The 22,894-nt window shown below is 39.6% G+C and overlaps 2 protein-coding genes across 10 annotated transcripts in view; one reads left to right on the forward strand and one right to left on the reverse strand.

Moving 5' to 3' along the window:
• Positions 1-10,242, reverse strand: part of phf21ab (PHD finger protein 21Ab) — a 38,663-nt gene extending 28,421 nt beyond the window's left edge. For 4 of the 9 annotated variants that reach the window (XM_080438730.1, XM_080438731.1, XM_080438729.1 and 1 more), the window contains exons 1-4: positions 6,709-6,982; positions 4,593-4,632; positions 2,807-2,858; positions 1,411-1,509 (exon numbers count right to left, since the gene is read on the reverse strand). In XM_080438730.1, coding sequence (XP_080294856.1) covers positions 1,411-1,509; positions 2,807-2,848 — 141 coding nt within the window. In that variant the 5' untranslated portion in view covers positions 2,849-2,858; positions 4,593-4,632; positions 6,709-6,982. Of the gene's footprint in view, positions 1-1,410; positions 1,510-2,806; positions 2,859-4,592; positions 4,649-6,688; positions 6,983-9,292; positions 9,407-10,205 lie in introns of those variants that run through there. The other 5 variants (XM_080438727.1, XM_080438728.1, XM_080438726.1 and 2 more) reach the window with 5 other exon arrangements.
• Positions 10,243-17,434: 7,192 nt separating this feature from the next.
• dgkzb (diacylglycerol kinase, zeta b) overlaps positions 17,435-22,894 on the forward strand; it is a gene marked incomplete at its 5' end in the record, with an annotated part of 47,637 nt that continues 42,177 nt past the window's right edge. Inside the window, one exon of the mRNA XM_080437105.1 lies at positions 17,435-17,570. Within this exon, the coding sequence (XP_080293231.1) occupies positions 17,569-17,570 (2 nt within the window). The remainder of the gene's footprint in view (positions 17,571-22,894) is intronic.

Raw genomic sequence — 22,894 nt, forward strand, 5'->3', positions numbered from 1 at the left:
ACAATATTTTTACATCAACGTGAAAATAAATCTATTCCATTTTCTTTTTAATCAATCAGTCTGATCTTGGCACAACAAATAGCAGAAATAGACAATCTAAAATCGTATTTTCGGTATTTATGAAATTCGATTACTTTATCAAAATTGATTATTTTTCATAATTGATTAAATTGATTCATTCAATTAATTGTTGCACCCCTAAATGATAGGTTGGGTGTACATTTTGTTTAGATGCTAAATTAATCTGGGTGTAATCTTGATATTCTCTGGATTTACATGCTGGCTGTGTACTTGACACCGAGTGAGCAGGCGCAGGTTTTAAGGACTTGTCAGAAGTTGTCACACGGGGAGCGACAACACCTGCGTTCTCGATTGGATGCGTGGGGTCGCAGTGTGCTCCTCATGTGAATAGACGAGTTTAAAAGTGTCGCGTAGAAAAAAAGTTCAACACATTTCAACTCTTGACGTGGGATTTCTTTCAGGCAGGACCATGATCCACGATCTTGGGGGGGTCCCCACCTAAATGATTGTGAGTTAGAAACCAGATGCCCTTTGTACACTGTTAAAATAACACTTCTTTACAACATAGATTGGGATTCCAGAGGAAAAAAAATCATCAAATGGGAGTCCATGGCCTAATGCATATCAAACTGGGGGTCCTTGAAATTAAAAGGGTTGAAAATCATTGGTCTAATGCCTTCATTAGACTTTGTTTGTTTTGGTCATATAGCAGCTGACTGGTCGTTGAGGCTGATGCACACACTGGGAACCCTTCACTCACTGTTTGTGCTTTTTTTTCTGAGGTCATTGAAAAGGTTTGACGTGTTTGCAAACCTTAACTTTGCCAATAATGCTTAATTTAATACTCTGTCTAACGACGAGGTTGTGCACATAAAATAGCCTCCATTATCATTGCACGACAGAGTCGTAGGACATCATGCTTAACTGTTGTTTTGGAAAATCTAAACCAGTTTCATATTACCCAAGTCAAATTGTTTTACAGACCAACTGATCTGTGCTTTCAACTCAAGTCCTGTAGAACCATGCTGTTAAAAGAGGGAGGGAACTTTGTATGCGTATGAGTATGATAAAACAAGAACTGCAACTGATAGAATGTGCACTCAATGTTATCTGTCATCAAAATATAAAGTTCTTCTGAAAAGGCAGATCGTGGAGACATTTTATTCGTCCACGATCTAATATCGACATAGGCGGGGATGCACGTGAGATGAGCATGAACGCGACAATTTCACCTGATACACCCGTCAGACTGCCTGTGCACTCCTACCCGAACACTTGCCTCTCATTGAAAATCAATTACTAGGTGCGTCCGTCAGCCACTTCCCATGTGAAAAGCCCTTTAAGTGTCTTGCTCAAAGACATCTTGGCTGTTGAGGGTGTATGTTGTACCTGATGGATCTGGATCTCCACCTTCAGAGCGTCCTGTAGTGTCTGCAGCTCCATCATCGAGCCGCTCAATCTGCCAGCCAGTCTGGGGAAACGATCTGCCTGAATATAGAAACACACAATTCATATAAATATCCACATAAGTAAATATAAGTATCTAGGAAAGAGACCGGAAGTGTATATGGGTTGGGACATTTATTTGTTTCATTTATTTTCCACATGTATCAAGCACATTTGTATATACCAGGAATTTCTCTTCTGCATCTAACCCAACCTAATTATAGGGAGCACTGAGCAGCACCCATGATTATGAACCAACTCCAGATCTAAGGCCTATACTGCCTTGGCCTGCCTTGCTGTGGCTGTAGCTGAATGGGTAGAGAGGCTGCCTGGGAAACGGAAGGTCCAGGTTCGATTCCAGACCCCGGGTGTCAAGGTGCCCATAAGCAAGACACTTAACCCCTAAATGCCCCCCCCTCTCGCACTAGAGAAAACCCAAGTGAACACAGGGGGAACTTGCAAACTCCACACAGAAAAGCCCCCGTCAGGTTCAAATCCACAACCCAACCACAACTATAAGGCAACAGTTGCTCACCTCTGAGCCACCTGTTCACTGTTATTGTCAGTATGAAACCATCATCTGCGTGTGTATACATGCATGCTTACATTTATAGGTCTACTATATACAAATAAAAGGACATACGTGAAAGTGCTACCATATTGTTTACCGACTGAAGAATGTACCTACTGTATGGATAGACTTCCTTTCAGTCGGTCAGAACTTCTATCAGTCACAGTCAGATAATCAGTCAATTAATCAGTCTAACACTCAGCCAGTCAGTCTACCCATCTGTCCTCAGAAATACAAGGTCACACTAGGTCACAGTCTCTCTGCTACCAAGCATTACTAAAGAAACACACACATACCTGTACACAGCTATGCATTTAACACAAAACTAGTCTAGTTCTACCAGACAAAGTACACAATGTACTCCACATAAATTAACTTCTCAAGTAACTTCTAATGAATGGACATCTGTCTGCTAGTTACAAATTACCCTACAAGTTGTATAAACTATAATGTAGGAGTAATACTCTACATGAAGTGATTAACAGGCTTTCATCTATTATTTACAAATTGTCCTATAAGTTAATTGACACATAATAACTAACACACCTTTGTCTGTTAAAAGAGAACAAGTGCAGATCTTGATGGGATGCATGAAGACTTGGAAAAACACAAGGTCAAGACATTTACTGGTTGAATGAAACATTAGCTGTTATTTATTCACTATCAAGCATTTTTCTTGTGTAATGCAGACCATATAAAACAATATATGAATACAAATAATTAATAAAACCAAACATAACAATAATTTAATAATCTCATATCATTTACCTTAACACCGTCTCCAGTGGGAACAGCATCCAACTGAAGCATTAAAGAGCCGCTGGAATATTAAACAAGAAAATCAAGTTAATTCAGGTTCAGGTTCTTCAGGTTACATTACAAGTTAAAGGTTGCAAACTTTACTTCAGTATTGCAAACTTTACTTCAATATGTCAAGTCAGTCAGATTACATTTTTTACTTTACTATTTTAAATCTAACCAGACGTGACGTTATTTCTAGGTGTACTGGAAACAAGTTAGTAGCTGTTTGGTCATACTGACCACTGAGATTTAAAAAAAACAAAACAGATGTATTAACTGGTTTACAATGTCAATAAAGTTAGTTGAAGCAGACAGCACACAGTTTTGGACACTAGATGTGCCGCCATCTTTACTGTAGTTCTGACATCGTTGCAATTACCTCTCTAAATTGGGAGAGTGAGATAACGGATATAAAGCTTATGGATGGTAGTTTTAGGTTCATTTGTATATTTAGTACACTCAAGGGCAAGATTATTCAACCCTTGTCCTCTACATCCCCTAAATAGCGGATTTTCTATTCTACCAGTAAATTAATTGCATTCACCTGATGACCTTGTCATTCTAGTTGTCTAAACAGGGACATTGGACAGCAGGTGAATGCAATTATCTACCCGTAAGGTAGAAAACCAGCAGTACTGGGTGTCCCCAAGGACCAGAGGTGAAATACCTTGTTCTAAGGAATTCAAATACAACCAAATACTGTCTGAAGTGACTTTCTTTCTTGGATAACCAGTTTCACTGAATGCAAAACTTGCACTACCTCCTACTCCTACTCCTACTCCTACTCCTACTACTCCTTCTCCTACTCCTACTACTACTACTACAACATAGATACATATTGATAATAATAAACTGCATATATCAAACTACAAACAATAGTGATAATCTTTCTTGGAGAATCCGTTCCACCATGTCTGGACAAAATATAGTTCTGGTTGATTATGGGACGTATCACAAATATGTAGGGTTGAAAGGGAATAAATAAATCACCCTGAAATCCACGATGCTTAATCAGAGGGAAGGGGCAATATATTTTTGGTGGGAGAAAAATATAATCAAAACACAAAATAAAACAATGAATTAATCCGTTTTTTTAATAAAAAAATAATAATTTTCTTAATTGGGAGGGGCTGAGTTATTCACATTTCCATGTTCCAAGTTATTATCTTGGCTGTAAACTACACGTTCAGAGGTAACGTCTGGTATTAAAAGAACCGGTAAGACTTTACATTAATAAATACTATAATGCGTTATCCACCACATTTATAATGGATTATAGTGCACTAATAAGGCATTATAACACTTGCTATAAATGTTTATAATTATGCATAACAACTTATAACAAGGTTTATGAGGTGCTATAACTCATAATAATATAATTTATAAGTGCTGGTGCATTATAAACTCAGTGTAACAGCACGTAAAGTGTTACCAGGTAACACTTTACTTAAAAGGTCAGGTCTATAATGCATTATAATCACATTTGTAATGAATTATAATGCATTATAGACCCGACCTTTAAGTAAAGTGTTACCGTCCTGGTAGGATAGAAAACTAGAAGTACTTGGGTCACCTGAGGACTACAGATGGTGTCCAATGGTCTAACATATGATCGTTAATACACAGTTAACTTAAAAGTACCTTTATGGGTAACGATCTTGTTGATATTAAATCTAGCCATGACCTTTGACATTTAAAACCCAGTTCCTTCTGTTTACCCCTCAAAAGGAGTCATAGCAGAAGTAGAACTCACCACTGGGCTGTGAGTCTGGATTCCACCCCTCTGGGCTTCCCTGTAACACAAAGAATCCAACACACAGAAAACAAGCTTGTTACAAATCTGACTACCACACACAATAAGATTATGGCCTAATAAAAACAATTAATAATAATAATAATAATAATAAAGTACTTTAAAATGACAAAAGCTGTGGTTTATTTTTTATCCTAAAAAGGAGCCAAGGTCAGAGGTCACACATTTCCACAAACAGGACATCTACTTCCCGTCCTGCTTAAAGTGTTTGGTTTTATTAGCACTGTTCCTTCGACATGCTTAGAGTTTTCTTATATCTGGGTTCAAACTCTTACAGCCAAAACACGTCAACTCCAAATGATACTCTAAGTTATTATTATTATCATCATCATCACAGAACCTGAGACGGCAAGGATTATGCACCCATCTCTGAGAGGGATGTAACTACTGAGGCAGAGAGAGAAAGAGAAAGCAGCCCACTTTAAACATTTCCATTTTACAGTAGTGTTTATAGTCATTTAGATGATGCTCTCATGCAGAGAGACAACTGCTAAGTACAACAATAGAATAATGTTCAAATAGCAGATAAACAACATTAAAATCAAACAGACAACTAGAATGACAACTTTTCCAGTGGCCAGATATTACACATGTGATCCATAAAGTTCATAGAATGAGCAAGTGACCAAAGCAGAAGAGAGACGGAAGATAAGAGAAGAGGATGTGGGATATTTGTTTTCTTTTTACTAATTGGAGACAGGGACCAATAAAATGATCATCTCCTTTATGTCAATTAACTCACTTTGGATTTATGCCTTTTTACTTAAAGTGGAGTCCAGTCTCCAACTGTGAGATATTTGGTATCACAGGCCTACAAATGTAAAAGCTATAACTGTATGATGCTGCAGGTTAGTCAAATGCAGTGCATTGATATACATTTATTGTACGTTTAAACTTGAAAATGAAAGTGGGGACATACATTTTAAAATAGCAGTAGTATAACAGTAACTGAAATAGTGGCGTCTTGTTTCAGAGTTAACGTTACTTAATTGAACTAATTGCCTGCTGGACAGTTAACTTGTCTAAATAAAGTTCCCCTGCAGGCCTGCGAAAGGGACACATAAACAGATAAAATAAAATGGTGGGTTTCAACATGAATGCAGAAAGTGCTTCAGGCGTCCAGGTTGTTTTAATTGTTAAAAGTGACATGTTTTTTAAATAATGTGTCTATCATTTAATACACGTTTTATAACCCTCTCTAAGAGCCAACTATGGCCGTCTGGTCCACAGCTTCCTCCTCCTCATATCGCTGTTTATAACAACTGCTTTATTTCAAACATAATATTTACTGTCTGTTATTAACGGGATTATTAACTATTTTCCCGACTATCAACTCTTTGTTTTAATACCATATGAACCATCCCTCCCCCAGGTGAGCCCGACACAAAAAAAACACACGCACGCACACACGCACACACAATGTCCAAAGAGAACAAGTGTCATAATGTTAGCTTAGCTTAACGGCATTTAGCATGGTATTTAGCATTTAGCATGCTAATTTATAATGAAAGCGAATGGGCTGACTGGCTAGCTGGTTAGCTAACGCTAACCAGCTAGCCAGCCAGCCCGTTCGCTTCCATTATAAATTAGCTTCACGGGGCTAATGCTGCTAGAAACCCACTGACAACTGTGTGTTAGCCTGATGAAAATGATAACCTTTAAAGATAAATAACAATACTAATGCAATTGGAGCGTCTATTAAAAATAATAAAATACAATGACATTTTTTTTCAATGACTTTGATAACGGTGATCATTTTTATAATAAACAATGATCCCGGCCAACATGATGTGGCTCTAAGTTAAGAGTCGGCCCTCCTCCACTAGAATAAAAACCCAACTCCTAGAATAAAAAACTGAGCAGGAAAAAATAACATCCCCTCCCTGTTTAATGTCCACCTGTAACTAAATACTGTTAAAACACACAAGACGACCATAAAGACGTCAAGACAAGCAAAGTTTCAGCAAAGACAAAGAACAGAAATGAAAGTTGTGATAATAATAAAATAAAAAAAGGGAGCCCCAATGTGGACTTACTCTCCTCTCTACTCACTTACAGCAGCCCTCTCCTCTCCTCCTCTCTTCTCCTCAGAAAATAAAATAAATAAATATTCTACTAAACAACCCCAACAATCCACGGTGTTTAGAATATCCCAGAACAGTCACAGACAGGCTCCCGGGCTCTGCGGCAAGGCGGATCCGCGTTATTGTATATTTAGTTTAAATGTAATTTTGTCCAAAAAGAGGAAAAAACTAAAAAGGTAGAAAACAAGAAGAACTCTTCTTCAATCTCATTCACCACACAGCCTGAGAGCCAGCTCCGATCACTGCGCTCCACACAGGAGCTAGAAGAAGAGGGGGGGAAGGAAAAAACTACTTGTAAACGGGACAGAGTGGTCGTTTAGTGACGCTAAACCGTTCGATAAATTGTTATTTCACTGGTAAAGTTCGTTAAATTTGGTGGATCGGCGTCGCGGGGTGCAAGGAAAACGTGTTGGGAGAGAGGGACTATTTTTTTGTGTCGGTGCGGCGAATTTATTTCACTTTGCCTAAGGAACAGTGGTGCTGCGGTTCCCATTGCCTAGGGAAAACACCCGGATGTTAAACTCACTCCAACTCACATGGAGAGAAGACCAAGTAACACTCCTCTCCTTTACTCCACTCCTCCTGTACTTTACGAGTTCAATGCACTATAAAGTCTGTAATGATCGGTATAACCAAATATTCAGTGTGAATCTTTTTTTTCCCGATTAATTGAATACACAGGACCCAAATGGAATCAAGCCATTGTGCTTTCTTGGGTTTAATCCTTTTAGCATTCTTTTGTATTGAACTTACTGTGGGTTTTTTGCAAACTGTTAATTAAGTATTCAATCAATCAATCAATCAAACAAACATTCTATTGAGTTTCTGGGTCTGCGCACTGCGCTACTTTCAAGTGAAATATGCTACTCATATGGCACGGTTTAATTCTGTAAATACATTGACCCTTGAAATGTATAATTGTCATTAGATTTATCTACTTTATTAAAACGTAATTATTATGTGAACTTGGCCAAAAATCGGATTCTAATTCTTCACTGGATCCCACCAATTAATTTGTAAACTCATTCCACTTTATTCAGTTTATTGTAGGCTACTGAAGTACTAAGCCTACAATACAAAATAACTAAAAACGAGAAATTCTGGGAAATTGCAAGTGTGGTTGCACCGACACAAGTTGTGGGTTGCGGCCGCTGGGACCCGAGGAATAGCGCCTTGTGATGTGATTCAAATTTGGTGCTTATCGGATCCTGCGTTCGTGATATATGGCGTTTTGTTATTAATAAATAGGCTCCTCCCACAATTTTGGCAAGCCAAATACATTGTATTTACTCTTGTATTTCATTTTGAGAGGATTGATCCCACCAAAAATCATGTTTTTGCATCAATGTTTACATTTTGCGCATTAGTGGCGCCCCCTATGGGTCAAAGTGGAAATGCTTTTGGCGATTCGTTGAGTACATGACCCTCGACATGTGAATAACATTTGGTGTTGAATGCATGATTTTTGGCATTTTTTGTCAAATAGACCCCTCCACTAACTTTAGAAGCCTATTACGGACGAACGGTAGGGACCAAAATTCCGCTAGTACGGGTTTATTGCATAGGTCCAGAGATCATGTGTACCAATTTTTGTGAGATCAGCTCAAAATCTGTTGGAGGAGGAGCAAAAAGTGTGTTTGAAAGAAAATTCAAAATGGCGGAAAATGTATACAGACGCAAATGGGCGTGGCCTATATAGGGAGTTGAGTTGCCCAAGGAATCCAGGGAAAAGGACATTTTGATTATACAACCTACGGTTCAAGAGGCCGAAACATAAAGTGGGCTGTTATAGCGCCACCATGAGGCCAACTGGTGTAATATTTTTTTCATATGAAGGCCACTGGACTATGAACTTCCCCTCCAAGTGTTGTAACTGTAGCCCTTATTATGGTTTCTGAGAGAAAAATACTTGAATGGGAGTCTTCGCATTTTCCCAAAATTAATTCAGTAATAAATTAATATCAATTAAACTATACAAAGTGTCTCTTAGCAAACAACAAGCACACTTTTCCCGATGAAGCCGGTCGATTTGACATATAGCTCGAGTGTGTGCCGCCAAAACTGTGGGAGGAAGTTTATCTAGAAATAATAAAGTCGCCCAAGTAGTGTGTTGCCCTTTCGGGCAACCACACTAATAAGTATTAGCCTGCTCCAAATAATTACTTCGACTAATATCCTAAATACAACCAACAACATGAAAGTCTTCTACTCTCCTCCACCTCTCCTCCTCCTGGCCTCCCATGAGAATGGGTCGGTTTCTGTCAATATTGATGAGGTGGTTCTTGGTTTTTAGTGTCAAACGAGGACCAGTGGCAGGGTCCGTGCATTTAACCCACAATATTATGCCATCTTTGTTTTATTTATTTGTTATTATTATTATTATGTTATGCTTATTTATTTATATATTGTATATATTATATATCTAAGACAGTTTGAATATTAGGCTAATAGTTATCTTTCAGCAGGTGCAGGCAGGGCACTGGAGGAGGCCTGGAGGCCACTACTGTTCTGTAACCAAAAGGCTGCAGGGATGCTCTCTGCAACAGTCAATCTTACCAACGTCTTTCCTATCCTCTCATGGTTCTGTTTGGTTCATGGTTCTGCGTTCCCTCCATTATTTTGCTCGGATCTTTTGTCAGATCAGTCACAGAGCCTGGCTGGTGGTGACTTGTGCTACGGCTCCCCTCGGAGGACAAACAACAGTACAAAACTACTGTCTGTGTGTCCTTAAGTTTGTGTGTCTAACGAAGTTATTGACGTTGACATGTTGATTGTTTGTCTTTCTCAGTGGTGGAAAAAGTACTCAAATGTTTTACTTAAGTAAAAGTATGAATACTGCAACGCAGAAACACTCTGTTACAAGTAAAAGTCTGGTATTCAAAATGTAGGCCTACTTGAGTAAAAGTACAAAAGTAGTGGCATCGAAATAGGCTACCTAAAGTAGCCTACGAAAAGTAAAATAACTCATTGTGCAGAATATCCCATTTCACAAGTTCAAAAATCTTTTGAAATTAGCAGATCCACAAGCTGTGAGCTTGTAGATCGGTTATTTTCAAATGGCCGAAATATACAATGAGGGAAGTGGCTAATGTATGTTTTGTAACAATCAAAAGTATCGCAGTTTTAATTGTTAAAAAAAGTGACATGTTTTTTTTAAATAATGTGTCTATCATTTAATACACGTTTTATAACCCTCTCTAACAGCCAACTATGGCCGTCTGGTCCAAAGCTTCCTCCTCCAGTCCTCCTCATATCGCTGTTTATAACAACTGCAACTGCTTTATTTCAAACATAATATTTACTGTCTGTTATTAACGGGATTATTAACTATTGCAGTATAACTAGTAACTAAAGCTGTCAAATAATTGTAGTGGAGTAAAAAGTACAATATTTGCCTCTGAGATGTAGTGGAGTAGAAGTAAAAGTAGGCCTATTGAAAATCGAAAATACTCCAGTAAAGAAAATGTACCTCAAAATTGTACCTAAGTACAGTACTTGAGTAAATGTACTTAGTTACTTTCCACCACTGGTCTTTCTTTGTTATTCCGGGCAATCGATAGTTGTGCGGTGCCTCCCAGTGAGCATAAAGCATAAAATGTCATCCCAGAAACGCATAATAGGCTACTTTGTATAGTGTATTTCCGACCAGAGGACGCGGACGACTATGAGCATGGATGAAAACAACGACATTTTTGCATCCAGCTTTCGTTACTCAAATACACCACCAGAGGTTGCTGTGTACCTGTATCATGGATGTATTAGAGCAGTGGTTCCCAAAGTGTGGGTCAGGACACCCAGGGGGTCCCCACATGCTTTTGGGGGGTCCGCAGATGTCAGTGAGGTGACAATTTAAGGACTTTTAAGACCTTTTTAATACCTCAACAAAGAAAAAGACCATTACCGCATCAAAAGTAATCAACAAACTATACTTTAAAAACTGGTCAACTATTGGCCAAATTGTCAAATAATATAAGAAAGAGGCAAACATTGTGAAAATAACCGATTTACAAGCTCACAACGGCTCTTTTTGGGGGTCACAGCCTGTAAACATTGAGAACCACTGGATTAGAGCTCTCAGAGACCAACTCCATTTATGACTACTTTTTATAGCCTAGTTATTGTTTACAATCCTATTGCGACTCTTATATTAACTTGATTTGTACAACACCTTTCAAAAACACATGTTACAATGTGCTTTACATAACAAATGCCGTTAATCAAACATTGGCTACAATTAAATTAAATAAAATAATATCAAATCAAAAGAACACACATTGAAGAGGTATGGGACCTACCATTAGCTATAGAAACAGGTAGATTCATTGGTACTCATTAAGAGGATAGAATTTGTTTATTACGTGACTTGGAAGAATTTGAAAATGAAATATTTTTGTTTTGTTTTACTGTCCATTATATGATGAATTAAGTTTTTTTTGTAAAATTAATCTATTTGTGTTAACTTTCTTTTGTTAGACGATTATGAAAGACTGTTCTGTATGTTTGAAATGGAGTTCGAAAAACAGAGTTTTTCTATATTGTACCTATGCAATGATTTATATGTTGTGTCCTATACAGTCCATGTGGGCTGGGCACCTTTTGTGCATGACACGAAAATAAAGAAATCTATCTATTAAATGAGAATCAGAATTATTTTATTGCAAGGTAGGTTTTGGACACACAAGATATTTGTCTAACTGAGGGTGGTGCATTCACTGAAGCAACAATATAGAAAGAGTTTCGATTATGTACAGCTATATACTTAATAATATATAAAAAATATATATAAAAAAAAAAAAGAACTATATAAGAAATGCAATACAATGTACACTACTAGCTGGTATAGCAGCTTAGGTCATTAATGTCAAAATAATATTATGTGGAAGGGAGAGAGAGAGTTGCTCGTATGGGAAGTCGAGATATTTCGCATTGAATTTCATGCAATACCTCTTGTCAAACAGTACCAAACCACAGGATCTAAATATTTCAATAGAAGAGCAGGGAGACCACGTCCAGTTGTGTTAGTTCAGTCAGGCAACTCTTGCATCGAAATAGAAATATTTATTTTAAATAAATATATATGAGCATACAGATTTTGGCGTCAAGGCTCTGTCTCAAATCATACCCTGTAAGCATGCAAATATTTATAATAAATAATCTGCCAAATAGATATTATAGAGAATGAAAAACAAGACTCCCTAAGGGGATCATTTAGAACAGAGCTGAGCCCACATGCTGGAGATGCTGGGGAGGTGGTGATAGTGCAAAACCTCATGAGGTGAGCACATCAGGCAGCAGCAGCACAGCACAGCACAGCACAGCACAGCACAGCACAGCACAGCACAGCACAGCACAGCAGCAGAGCGAGGAATGAGCAGGTAAACAGGGGGGTTTAAATAGGCCGCCCCAGTCAGGTGTAGTGTGCAGGTGACTGATCACCTGATGGTGAGTTGCCGCTACTTTGAGTTGACTGCCGAAACTAGCTCTGCAGGTTTTCCAGTTAAACAGACAGTGGCAACACTGGAAGATTTTTTTCCCATCCACACCATGGTTTCTGCAGTGCCAACACATAATCTAAAATGAGCAATGGCTCTTGGATGGAGAATAGTGAGGACTAGGCAGGGCAAAAAACGATTTGATAATCTGGAGTACCAAACTTTTCTCAGTTGAACGCAAGGTAATTTTTTGATGTAAAATCCATTTCTGCTTGGGGGATTTTTGTATCGTACATATTTAATTATATAATTTGCATATTTAAATAAATGAGCAGAAATAACGGGTTGGGGACATCCAACTTGTGTTTTGGTGTTTTCTCTGAAGAGAAAGGAATATTCTATCTCATTCAGGAGTATGTGTACCGTATGTTATGTATTATGTATGTGTAAGAGAGACACTGGATGTGGCACTAGGTCAGACACCAAAGGGGACTGAGAGGGCCATCGTAGGCACTAGGCAGACCACTTTTGGACAGAATGTCCTCTCCATCAAGGGAAGCCTACAATGGAATAGCCTCCCAGTTACTCTAAAGGCCACTCCACACCAATGATTCGCCATGCAACTACTTGCAACTACTTGCAACCATTATCCCCAATGCCAGTTGCAAGGAGTTGCAACGGTGCGGTTGACCTTAAAACTGTTTTGTTGCAAGGAGTTGTGACTACAGTAGTTGCATTGGTGGGGTTTGGCCTTTGGGAAAGCCCCACCTTGTGTACAATGGTTAAAAATGTGTCAAACATGTGACCTTTTTAAATCTTAGATGTGTCAAAATAGGTTTAGATTTTTTATTAGCTAGGTATTAGACTATACAGTAGGTATTTAGGTATGGTATTTTTTATTTGTAGGTAGTTGTATGTTGTTTTTCCCTATTTGTCATGTTGTCACTGCTGTGTATTTATATGTGGGACTACTAATGGAAATTAGCTTCTATAGCTAAATCTGGCATATTTGCATATTTACATGCAATCATGTGTATTGATTGAAATGTTCATTAATGTGCACTGTCCCTGAAATAAACAAATAAAGTAAAATATGGTAGTTAATTAGCATATAATATGCATAATGTTATGACTTGAAGCAAACACAGTTTTTTTTTGTTCAATATCATTCCAAGTACTTTTACAAATATTATTATTCCTGTACATCTGACCACTACAGAGGCTGTAAATATGTTATTTGTCCATGTATGTAATAAGCTAATATTATGGCCTTGACTTCTAGACGATGTTTGTAAACCAATGGTCACTGCCAAACTTTTGCCTTCAAGGATGGAAACAACTGTCCACTAGACGGGAGGAGAAAAGGATAGGATCCTATGCCACCAAGCTGCATGGGCTAATCGAACATAGCTATCACACCTTTTCTTATCATGTCCAGGAAAAATTGTGTGCCACAAGCCTTTGTTCAAGGACTCCTGCCCGGCTGTCTTAGAGAGCATATCTGTATCTCCAGCCCATGCATGCCACAGTGCCCTCAAAGGAACAGATTAAATAGAGTCCATATACAGTAGGCTACATGTTACCAACCATGCTTCGACTGACCCTGCCTTCATCAAACAAGCCAAGCCAGGGAACGATGATGGGGACAGTGAGGAGGCTGACCCATAAGGAAGAGGCTTTCTTTTGAGACGGGGCATGCCACATTGCCTTTCATCAGCTATGGAAGGAGCTCACTAGAACCACATCCTGGCATACCCTGACCCAAATAAGCTGTTCATCATGGCAACAGATGCCAGTGATGGGGGCCTGGGCACAGTGCTGTCTCAGTAGGAGGAGAACGAAGAAAGAGCGGTTGCATAGCCTACTACAGCTGTTCCCTGGACTGTGCCAAGAGGAAGTTGAGGAACTACTGCATGGCCCGACGAAAGCTGTCAGTGGTGCTGTGGGCTGTGACGCTTTTCCACCTGTACTCATATGGACACAAGTTCCTGTTCGACCACACATGTCTGACCTTACTCCTAAATTATAGAGGGACAGTTGACCCGGTGGCTTGAAATAACTTTGGGGTGCGCCATCACGCAGGCCATCTCCATGGCAACAGTTACAGTGACCGATGGGAACCGCGACAGCCCTGATTCCCCTGAACCCCTTCACCTACTGTACACAATCTGCAATGAGAGTAGGACAGCAACCAACCACAACCAAGTTCGGAGTTGGATCAAAACTGCTCAGAGTGATCTATGTCAGTGAAATCTTTGGATAAAGACAACAATGTATTCTACTCACAGTGCGCCATGGCCTCTCTGTAATCAACAGCTTGCTGTGTCAACAGAAGTTTACAGTATATTAAGTTTGTGACTTCTTCCTGAAAAACATAGCTTGCACGCATGCAGGAACATTTGAAAAGGTCTAAGTAACACAAGCATAATGTAGTGGCAAGCAAGATATACATTATCCCACACCAGAGGACAATGGCTGGCAGCAGCAAATCATTCCAAACTAGAAAAAGTGCTCCTCGGAGCACAGGTCTCCGCCAGGTCAGGTAGGTTATTGTGGGGCAGCAATGTTCGGAATTAGCCAATCAGGATGGAATATGAAAAATTGGACGGAACCATCTTGATCACTTGACTATATGTGTACCGATTTGCATGATGTTTGAATTAATAGGAGTAATATAAAAAAGAAAAGAAAAGAAAAAATTGGCCTCCTGGTGGCGCTATAATAGGGCAATGTTAAAAGGATGGCATTTGTTCTTCAATGTAGTGCGAATGTGCGTGCAAAGTGTCACCACAATCGGACGCTGCATTCATGATTTGTGGCATTTTGTTCAAAACGGGCCACTCCTGCAAACTTTAGATGTCAATGTTAGCCAATCAGGATGGAATATGAAAATTTTAAAAGATCCATCGTGATCACATGACTATAGAGATCATGTGTACCGATGTGCGTGAAATTTGGATAAATTCTGAAGGCTTAATATCAAAAAATGTGTTTTACATAAGTCGGCCTCCTGGTGGCGCTATGAAAGGCAAATGTGAAAAATTCAGGGCAGCTGTTTTTCCTTGGCCTCTAGGGAGTGTGCGTGCAAAGTTTCATGCAGATCGGTGCAGTTATAGTTAAAAACACAAATCATCCATTTATAGTGCCACCATGAGGCTGATTTGAACATTTTCAAGTGGCATTTCTTCCTCGGCCTAGTGGGAATGTGCGTGTGAAATCTCACGGAAATCGCAAGCTGCGTTCATGATTTGAGGCATTTTGTTGAAAACGGAGCAATCCTGCAAACTTTGGAAGCCAACCTTAGCCAATCAGGATGAAATATGGAAAATTGGACAGATCCGTGCTGATCACATGACTATAGAGATACTGTGTACTGATTTGCGTGATGTTTGAATAAAATCTGTAGGAGTACTGTCAAGAAATGTGTTTTGAAAAAAGCGGCCTCCTGGTGGCGCTATAAAAGGCTAATTTGAAAAATTTGGGGCAGAGGTTCTGCTCTGGCATCCAGGGAGTGTGTGTGCACAGTTTCGCTGCGATCAAGCCAACGGTGCCGGAGATTAGCTGTACACAAAATGACAGAATGACGGACACACGGACGGACGGACACACGGACGGACACACGGACGGACACACGGACGGACGGACAGGGGGCAAAACATACTCTCTCGCCATGCCTTTCGGCCTGGCGGAGACAACAAAGACACTTCTAAACAGGCATAGTAGTAACACAAAAGTATATGTTCTGGTGTACTATTTAATAAATCTTAGTTTTAAAGAAAGAACAGCAAGATAGATAGATAGATAGATAGATAGATAGATAGATAGATAGATAGATAGATAGATAGATAGATACCTCTACTGATCCCGGGGGGAAAGTGATGTTCTGTACCCCTGCTACACCAAGAAGTCCTTCTCCTGTCTGTCCAGTGTACACTCTGCTGGGACAATACAATATTTAGGCTAATTTTGCATTAAAAAAAAAACTTTTTCTATGATGTTCTTATAAAGAAGAACTCATGCATCAACAATAAATGTAAAGCTGTACCTAAATTTGCATACACACAAATTTGTTTAAACATGTAAATTCTACATGGAAAATGCAAAAATGGCCTAAGCAGAAAAATGTATTATACAGGAACAATTTAATGAGATAAAATGTGAATTCACCAAAACACAAGTTGTATGGCCTATTCCCGCCGTTATTTCTGCTGGTTTATTCAACGTGCAACTTATCTCATTAAATATGCACGACACAAAAATGTCCCAAGCAGAAATGGATTCTAAAATGTAAAGCTTAATTGTTTTGCCCATACAGTATACTGTACAAAGGTTTTGCCCTAACTACAAGTACAAGCACACAAGAGTTCCACACAGATCAACGGTTTCCCCATGCGGTTCAAAACCGCTGTCTAGTATTTTATTGCGTTTCTTCCCATACCTATTTTAGCTGATTCATTCATTCTAGATGAGTCTATGACAAATCACTTTCTATTCTGCATGTCACTCTCTATCAACCAGTGGTGGAAAAAGTACTACTGCAAGGTAGAAATACTCTGATACAAGTAAAAGGCCGGAATTCAAAATGGACTTAAAGTAAAAGTAAAAGTACAAAAGTATTTGTATCAAAATGTACTTAAAGTAGGCTACTAAAAGTAGAAAGTACTCATTATGCAGAATGTCCTGTTTCACAAGTTTTCAAATGTATACAAATATTTTGAAAATAGCAGATCTACAAGCTCACAATGCATCGCTTAGATCGGCTATTTTCAAATGGTGAAATATATATAGGGCTGATGTGGTTACTGTCTGTATGTTTTGTGATAATAATCTAAATCTGCAACTAGTAACATTATATTTTCAAATAATAATAAAGTTTTCAAATAATAGTGGAGTAAAAAGTACAATATTAGCCTCTGATGCGGTGGAGTAAAAGTATTGAAAATGGGAAATACTCTAGTAAAGTAAAAAGATTCCTCGAAAGTGTACTTATGTAGGCCTACAGTACTTGAGAAATGTACTTAGTTACTTTACACCACTGTCACTTTCTATTCTGCATGTCACTCTCTATCAACATGATGAAAATAGAAGTCTGGTAAACATTATTTATAGCACACCAGCCAGCGTTTTTGTAACCTGACCTAAAGGTGAAAGATATTCCTTGCAGGTATTTTACATACAGAAACCGATCACATCATCGCATAGACTGCGGAGTCATATTTCGGTGGTTCACCAGTTTCCGTGTAACACTGGAGAGGTCGAAGAAGAAGTGATGAATGGTGAAAAACAAGCAAGGTGTGTTTACTAACGCCCGGAAGAAGAAGAAGGGGATTCACCGATTTCACCGATAACAGCCGTCAACGACTCTCCTCAACCTGGCTGGCCGTACATCAGCAACTCTTCATGTGAGTTTCAAATTAATCTGTCATCTCACTTGTTCAACTATAGTTGGATCAAGACTATCATGTATTTGATCGAGTCTGACTTTGACTTACTATCTACGATAGTCTTGGCTAGCAGTCCCCAGTGCGTCCTGCACTTTCACCAGTAAAGCCCGTACTTCTCCGTACATGTACAAAAAAGATATATACGTGCTTACCCGGTTGCCCCAAATGTTAACTCGCGCTTCGGAGTCTTTGTGCAATGTATTAGTCCGTGTTTTTCAATAGATATGTTTTTTAATCCCGTCTGTGGCCGAACGCCATTCCCCCCTCGTTTACTTCCTGTTTACATTGAGTGTAATTCCGGCCTTCACCGGTTGCGCTCCGTCACCACCGCTCATTGAGGAATACAGGGAACTTCCGACAGAATCCTACACAGACGGGATTAAAACACTTCTTTATTGAAGAATACGGACTAATACATTGCACAAAGCCTCCGAAGCGCTAGTCAACATTTTGGGCAACCGGTTCATTAACTTATATATATTTCTTGTACATGTACGGAAAAGTACGGGCTTTACTGGTGAAAGTGCAGGACGTACAGGGGGGTGCTAGCCAAGACTATCGTAGATACGAAAGTAAGTCAAACTCGATAAAATACATCTATGATAGTCTTGATCCAAGGCTACTTTTTAGGATACATTCTGGTTGTTTAGAACTAAAAAATGCATAGGAACCGACAGTCTTGTCCACGAGAACCGATGGTTGAAGCAACATTGGGACAGCCGGGTTGTTTGTTTTCATCATGTCACGTGTGTTTGTCAATACAATACTGGCATGAAAGCCTACACGCATAGTTTTGTTGTTGTACCCCCTTACTTCCTCAAAAAAAGATAAAGAAACCTAACTTCCTCGAGTTTAGGGGGGCTGTTGTTGGGGGCTTGTGTGACCAATCATGTTACAGTGTTGGTCTGACAGGTGTGACGTCATAGATGTAACGTCATATATGTGACGTCATATAAGAAATATATATATAATAATATATTAATTTATATATATAAATAGACGTTTGCCCTGGAGCCAATCTATAAGCTCACAACTTGTCGCTTTGTGCTGTGTTGTGAGCTTGTAGATCTGCTATTTTCACTATTTTGTAAACTTTTTATTTATTTATTTATGGAAATTATTTGTTTTATGCTATTTATGAAATACTTTTGAAACATGTTGGAATTGTTTTTAATTGATGGAAAGTTGTGATTCTTTGTGATATTTTTTTTTTATGCGACGCATAAAGATTGGTCCGTGACCCGAAGATGGGTCCCGACCCACTATTTGGGAAACAGTGATATAGTGTGTTGTTTCTCTTGTGACCCTAACTTGATTTAACAGCATCTGGTGGTCTCTGGCTGGCTGCTCAGTCGCTGTCCAGCATCATCATCTCCTCTCTCTCTCTCCCGTAATAACATCCTCTCTGAGTCTGTCCCAGGCCTCATTAATATTATTATTATTACACATAATGTCATTACAGAGGTGTGTTCTGGGTAACGGGGTAACAGGTCTTTCTTCAGGAGTCCTCCAGATGGGTCTGCTCTCCTCTGATCAGCAGCTCTGCTCTGGGATGCCCCTCCCGCTCAAATGACGAAAACGATACGCCTGGCTCGTTTCGCCGTGGCTTACGTGGCTTTATATGACAGAGTCTTGTGTCTGTGGCTTAGTTGAAAAGCAGAAACTGTTTGATCCTCCTGGGCACATCAAAGCAGGGAGAGGAGAGGGCTTTATATAGCCTGGGTCTTCAACAGGGGGTCCGGGACCCCTAGGGGGTCCTCAGAGTTTCTACAGGGGGGACACCAAATCTTTGTGTGATAGGAACTTTCTTTTGTACATTAACCACTTGAAGCTTAGCATCCCTATCCCTATTCTGAGGAGAACATTAGGAGGTTTGGTGTAGGGGGGGAAAAAAGAGCAGACAAAGTACAAGTTTTCTAATTATTGATGGTTTAAGTGGTTAACTGTCTGAAAATTCATTAACATGAATCCAACACAACGCTACACAATGATAGAGCTGTCAAATGAAGCTATCTATGAAATGTATGAAAAAGTTTGATCTACAACAGAATTGTATACAAGTGGGGGGTCCCTCCATCTCTCTCACCTTGGACTGAAAAACGTTGAAGACCCCTGCTTTATAGAATTGTTTTCTCTAAACACAGTAATGTCTGGTTATTGTAGCTCAGGCCTTGCTTTAGTGATGCTGATCTAGTAGACACTGAAAGTTGCGATTGCTCTTGATGGTAGCTGTGGATAAGAGTGTCAGTTCATATGCAAATCATGAGGTAAGCTCTCGCCCGAGGATCAGATCAGAGACGGTACTGAATGTGGCATGTTTACTTTAGCGTACTTTTTAAAAACATGATGGCACGCATCAAACCACAACATACCCACACAGTACATTATACCACCCCACACGCAACGCATACCACCCCACACAACACACCATGCATGCATCCACCCACCCGCACAACACACCATACAACACAGCACACCATTCACCACACACACAACACAACACAACACAACACACCACACCATGCCACCACCTCACACAACATTGTACTACACCACACAACATAACACACCATGACCATGTCACCATACCACCCCACACAACGCATTATACCACCCCACCCCACACAACATTACACAACACAACACACCATACACCCTCGCAACACACCATAGCTCCCCACACAACAAAATGAGTTAGTAGTGTTTCATGTGCATCACACGTGACCCAAATGTGAGCTTGTAGATAGGCCATTCTTGTTACTTTTGTGGGGTACTGTCATCATATGAAGGATAAAATAGGGCATTAATTGGTGAAAAGAAAACATAAAAAGGTGAAATATGGAGATACAAGGTTTCTGCCCGACAGCAATGTTATCTTCCTTAAAGGGCTGTTTAGTTTGAAAAACTATTAATCATTGTTGGTTATTATACAGTAAGTAAGCCAAGTGATTTCTTATCTGTAACCCCAGTCAATCTGGGACAGGTTAGTTACCATGACAACCTGTAATCCTTGTTGTGCACACAGATAGGAAATAGGGCACATCATCATCACCACCACGACCATCATTGTCTTCTTCATCAGTAGCAGCAGGTCTTGTCCTCACAAATAAACTACTGTAGTTAGTTTTCTTTTTTAACAATTGTCATTCGCTTCATCTTTATGTGTGTTAAGAGGAAGACAGAAGATATTAACCATTACATTATCAAAAAAAACTAAGCTGTCACTCTGCTGTCAGTGATTTTTGGAGCATTTCTGCTTAATTGACCTACAGTTTACATGTGTATTTAGAGTTATGTTTTTTTAAGTGTTTATGGACCATACACTGATCTTCATAGTTTCATGCTTTCTCTTAACTTGACGTACATTGACAATTTAATATTTTCATAATTCTCATAATTCATCAATACATCAATCCTGAATTCATTACCCAGTCTATGGTCTGGTCTGACCCTTTGTAGTTAGAAAGTTACCTGGTCTGACACTACAAGGGAGCCCCCAGGGGTGACTGTCAGTACTGCGAGGTGAAAGAGACTGGATCCCAGTGGTGATTGTGAATTTTTTAATTGGCTGTCTAAAATAACAGCAAGGCTGAACTCAGGGGGAGCCCAGGGGACAGATCAGCACCAGCCACACGTGGATCACCGCTGTTTTGGTCTCACTGCGTCCGTGCAGGCGTGCAACCTCTGCTTTTACTGCAGTATGCTCCTCTCTCGCTTTCTCTGGTGTAGGCAGGTCGTTTATGTAAAGAGTGATGTGGGAGGGAGGCACGTTGCAGAGTGCAGCAGTAGAAATGTGAGGAGTGAGAGGCAGGTCAGGCGAGAAGGAAGCTACAAATGTTAATGCGCTTCCAAATCAGTTACTCGGCTGTATTGGACACGGAGGCCGTGACCCCCCTCTCCAGCGCTATCATGTAAGTTGTCAGTCATTGGTCAAGGTTAAGACCTCCACACACCCACGTGTACCTTCTCAGGTGATTTATGATCTTAAAATATAAAGGGTACACTGTAAAATCCTCAGTGTTAATTTAACTCTGGCAGTTACACATGTATAAATTATGAATTTCCCCTTTTGGGGATAAAATATATCATCATGATCATCAAATGAACACTGAAGATTTTACTGTGTAGATCATTGGCTTTATTATTTATATATATGTTATTTATATATATGTTATCTAAAAGCAGAGGTTACAAAAGCATGATCTCAAGGAATAGTTAAATAAATTATATTAACACATTATAGACACACATATAGATACATTAAGAAGTCAAGTAGACTCCACACCTGCAATACATCTGAGTCACCTGTAGGTGGTGACTGGTGACATGCACACAGCAGCACTCTTCTCAACCAATCATAGTGAAGTGTAGGAGGGGCAGAGAGAAAGAGAGGGAGAGTGGCTGAGATAAAAGTATGTGGAGAAGGGAGAGTGAGAGAGAGAGAGACAGATGACTGAGAGAAAAGAAAGGAAGACGGGAAGCAACAGGTAGAGAGAGACGGTGAGAGAGACAGAGGGAGAGAGATGAGTGCATGTCCGTCTTCTCCCTAAAGCTTTGTTTTGATCAAGTCTCCTTTTTTGACACTTCCTGGATTGCTGGTGAGAGGAGCACGCCTTGGTGCTAGAGAGACAGAATGAGAATGTCATGGAGAGATAGATAGAAAGAGAGAGGGATAGAAAGAGAGCCAGCCACTGGGATAGAGATAAAGATAGAAGGTTAGAGAGGGAGCAGGCTGATGGGGAAAGAGCATGACAAAACAGAAGTCTTTTGGGAAGAGGTTGGGTTTTAAAGGAAAGGAAGGAAGGAAGGAACTAAGGAAGGAGAAGTTAGGAGAAGCTTACAAACTAACAGAGTCGGGAGGAGAATGGTTGGTTTTGTTTTGAAGGCTCCGCGGCTGCAGTACTGACTGAAGCAACCCCGCACAGCGGTACAGAAAACACGATCCATTAAAGAGGAGGAGAAAGATTGAAGCCTAAAAGTTGTTATACTGTTTGTCCTCTCAACACCATCAGCCTCCTCCTATTCAGTCTGACTGGCAGGTTAAGTAGTTAGGTTTAAGTTATTAATACTAGGTTCAGGTCAGTAGGTTGATAGCATTATTATTATTAGTGTTGTTGTTGTTATTATTAACAACACTTATTATTATCACCATTAACTAGGTAATGGTTTGTGGGATGTTGTTTTAGTTTAGTAGCAGTTGTAGTTGATAGAATGTCCTACAGCTGTTGACCACTGAGCAGGGTTAGGGTCAGAGGTCAGCAGTTTGGGTAAGGGTGCAGAGC

This window comes from Gymnoscopelus braueri (genome assembly GCF_963280865.1).
Source record: "Gymnoscopelus braueri genome assembly, chromosome: 9".
Taxonomy (NCBI): Eukaryota; Metazoa; Chordata; class Actinopteri; order Myctophiformes; family Myctophidae; genus Gymnoscopelus; species Gymnoscopelus braueri.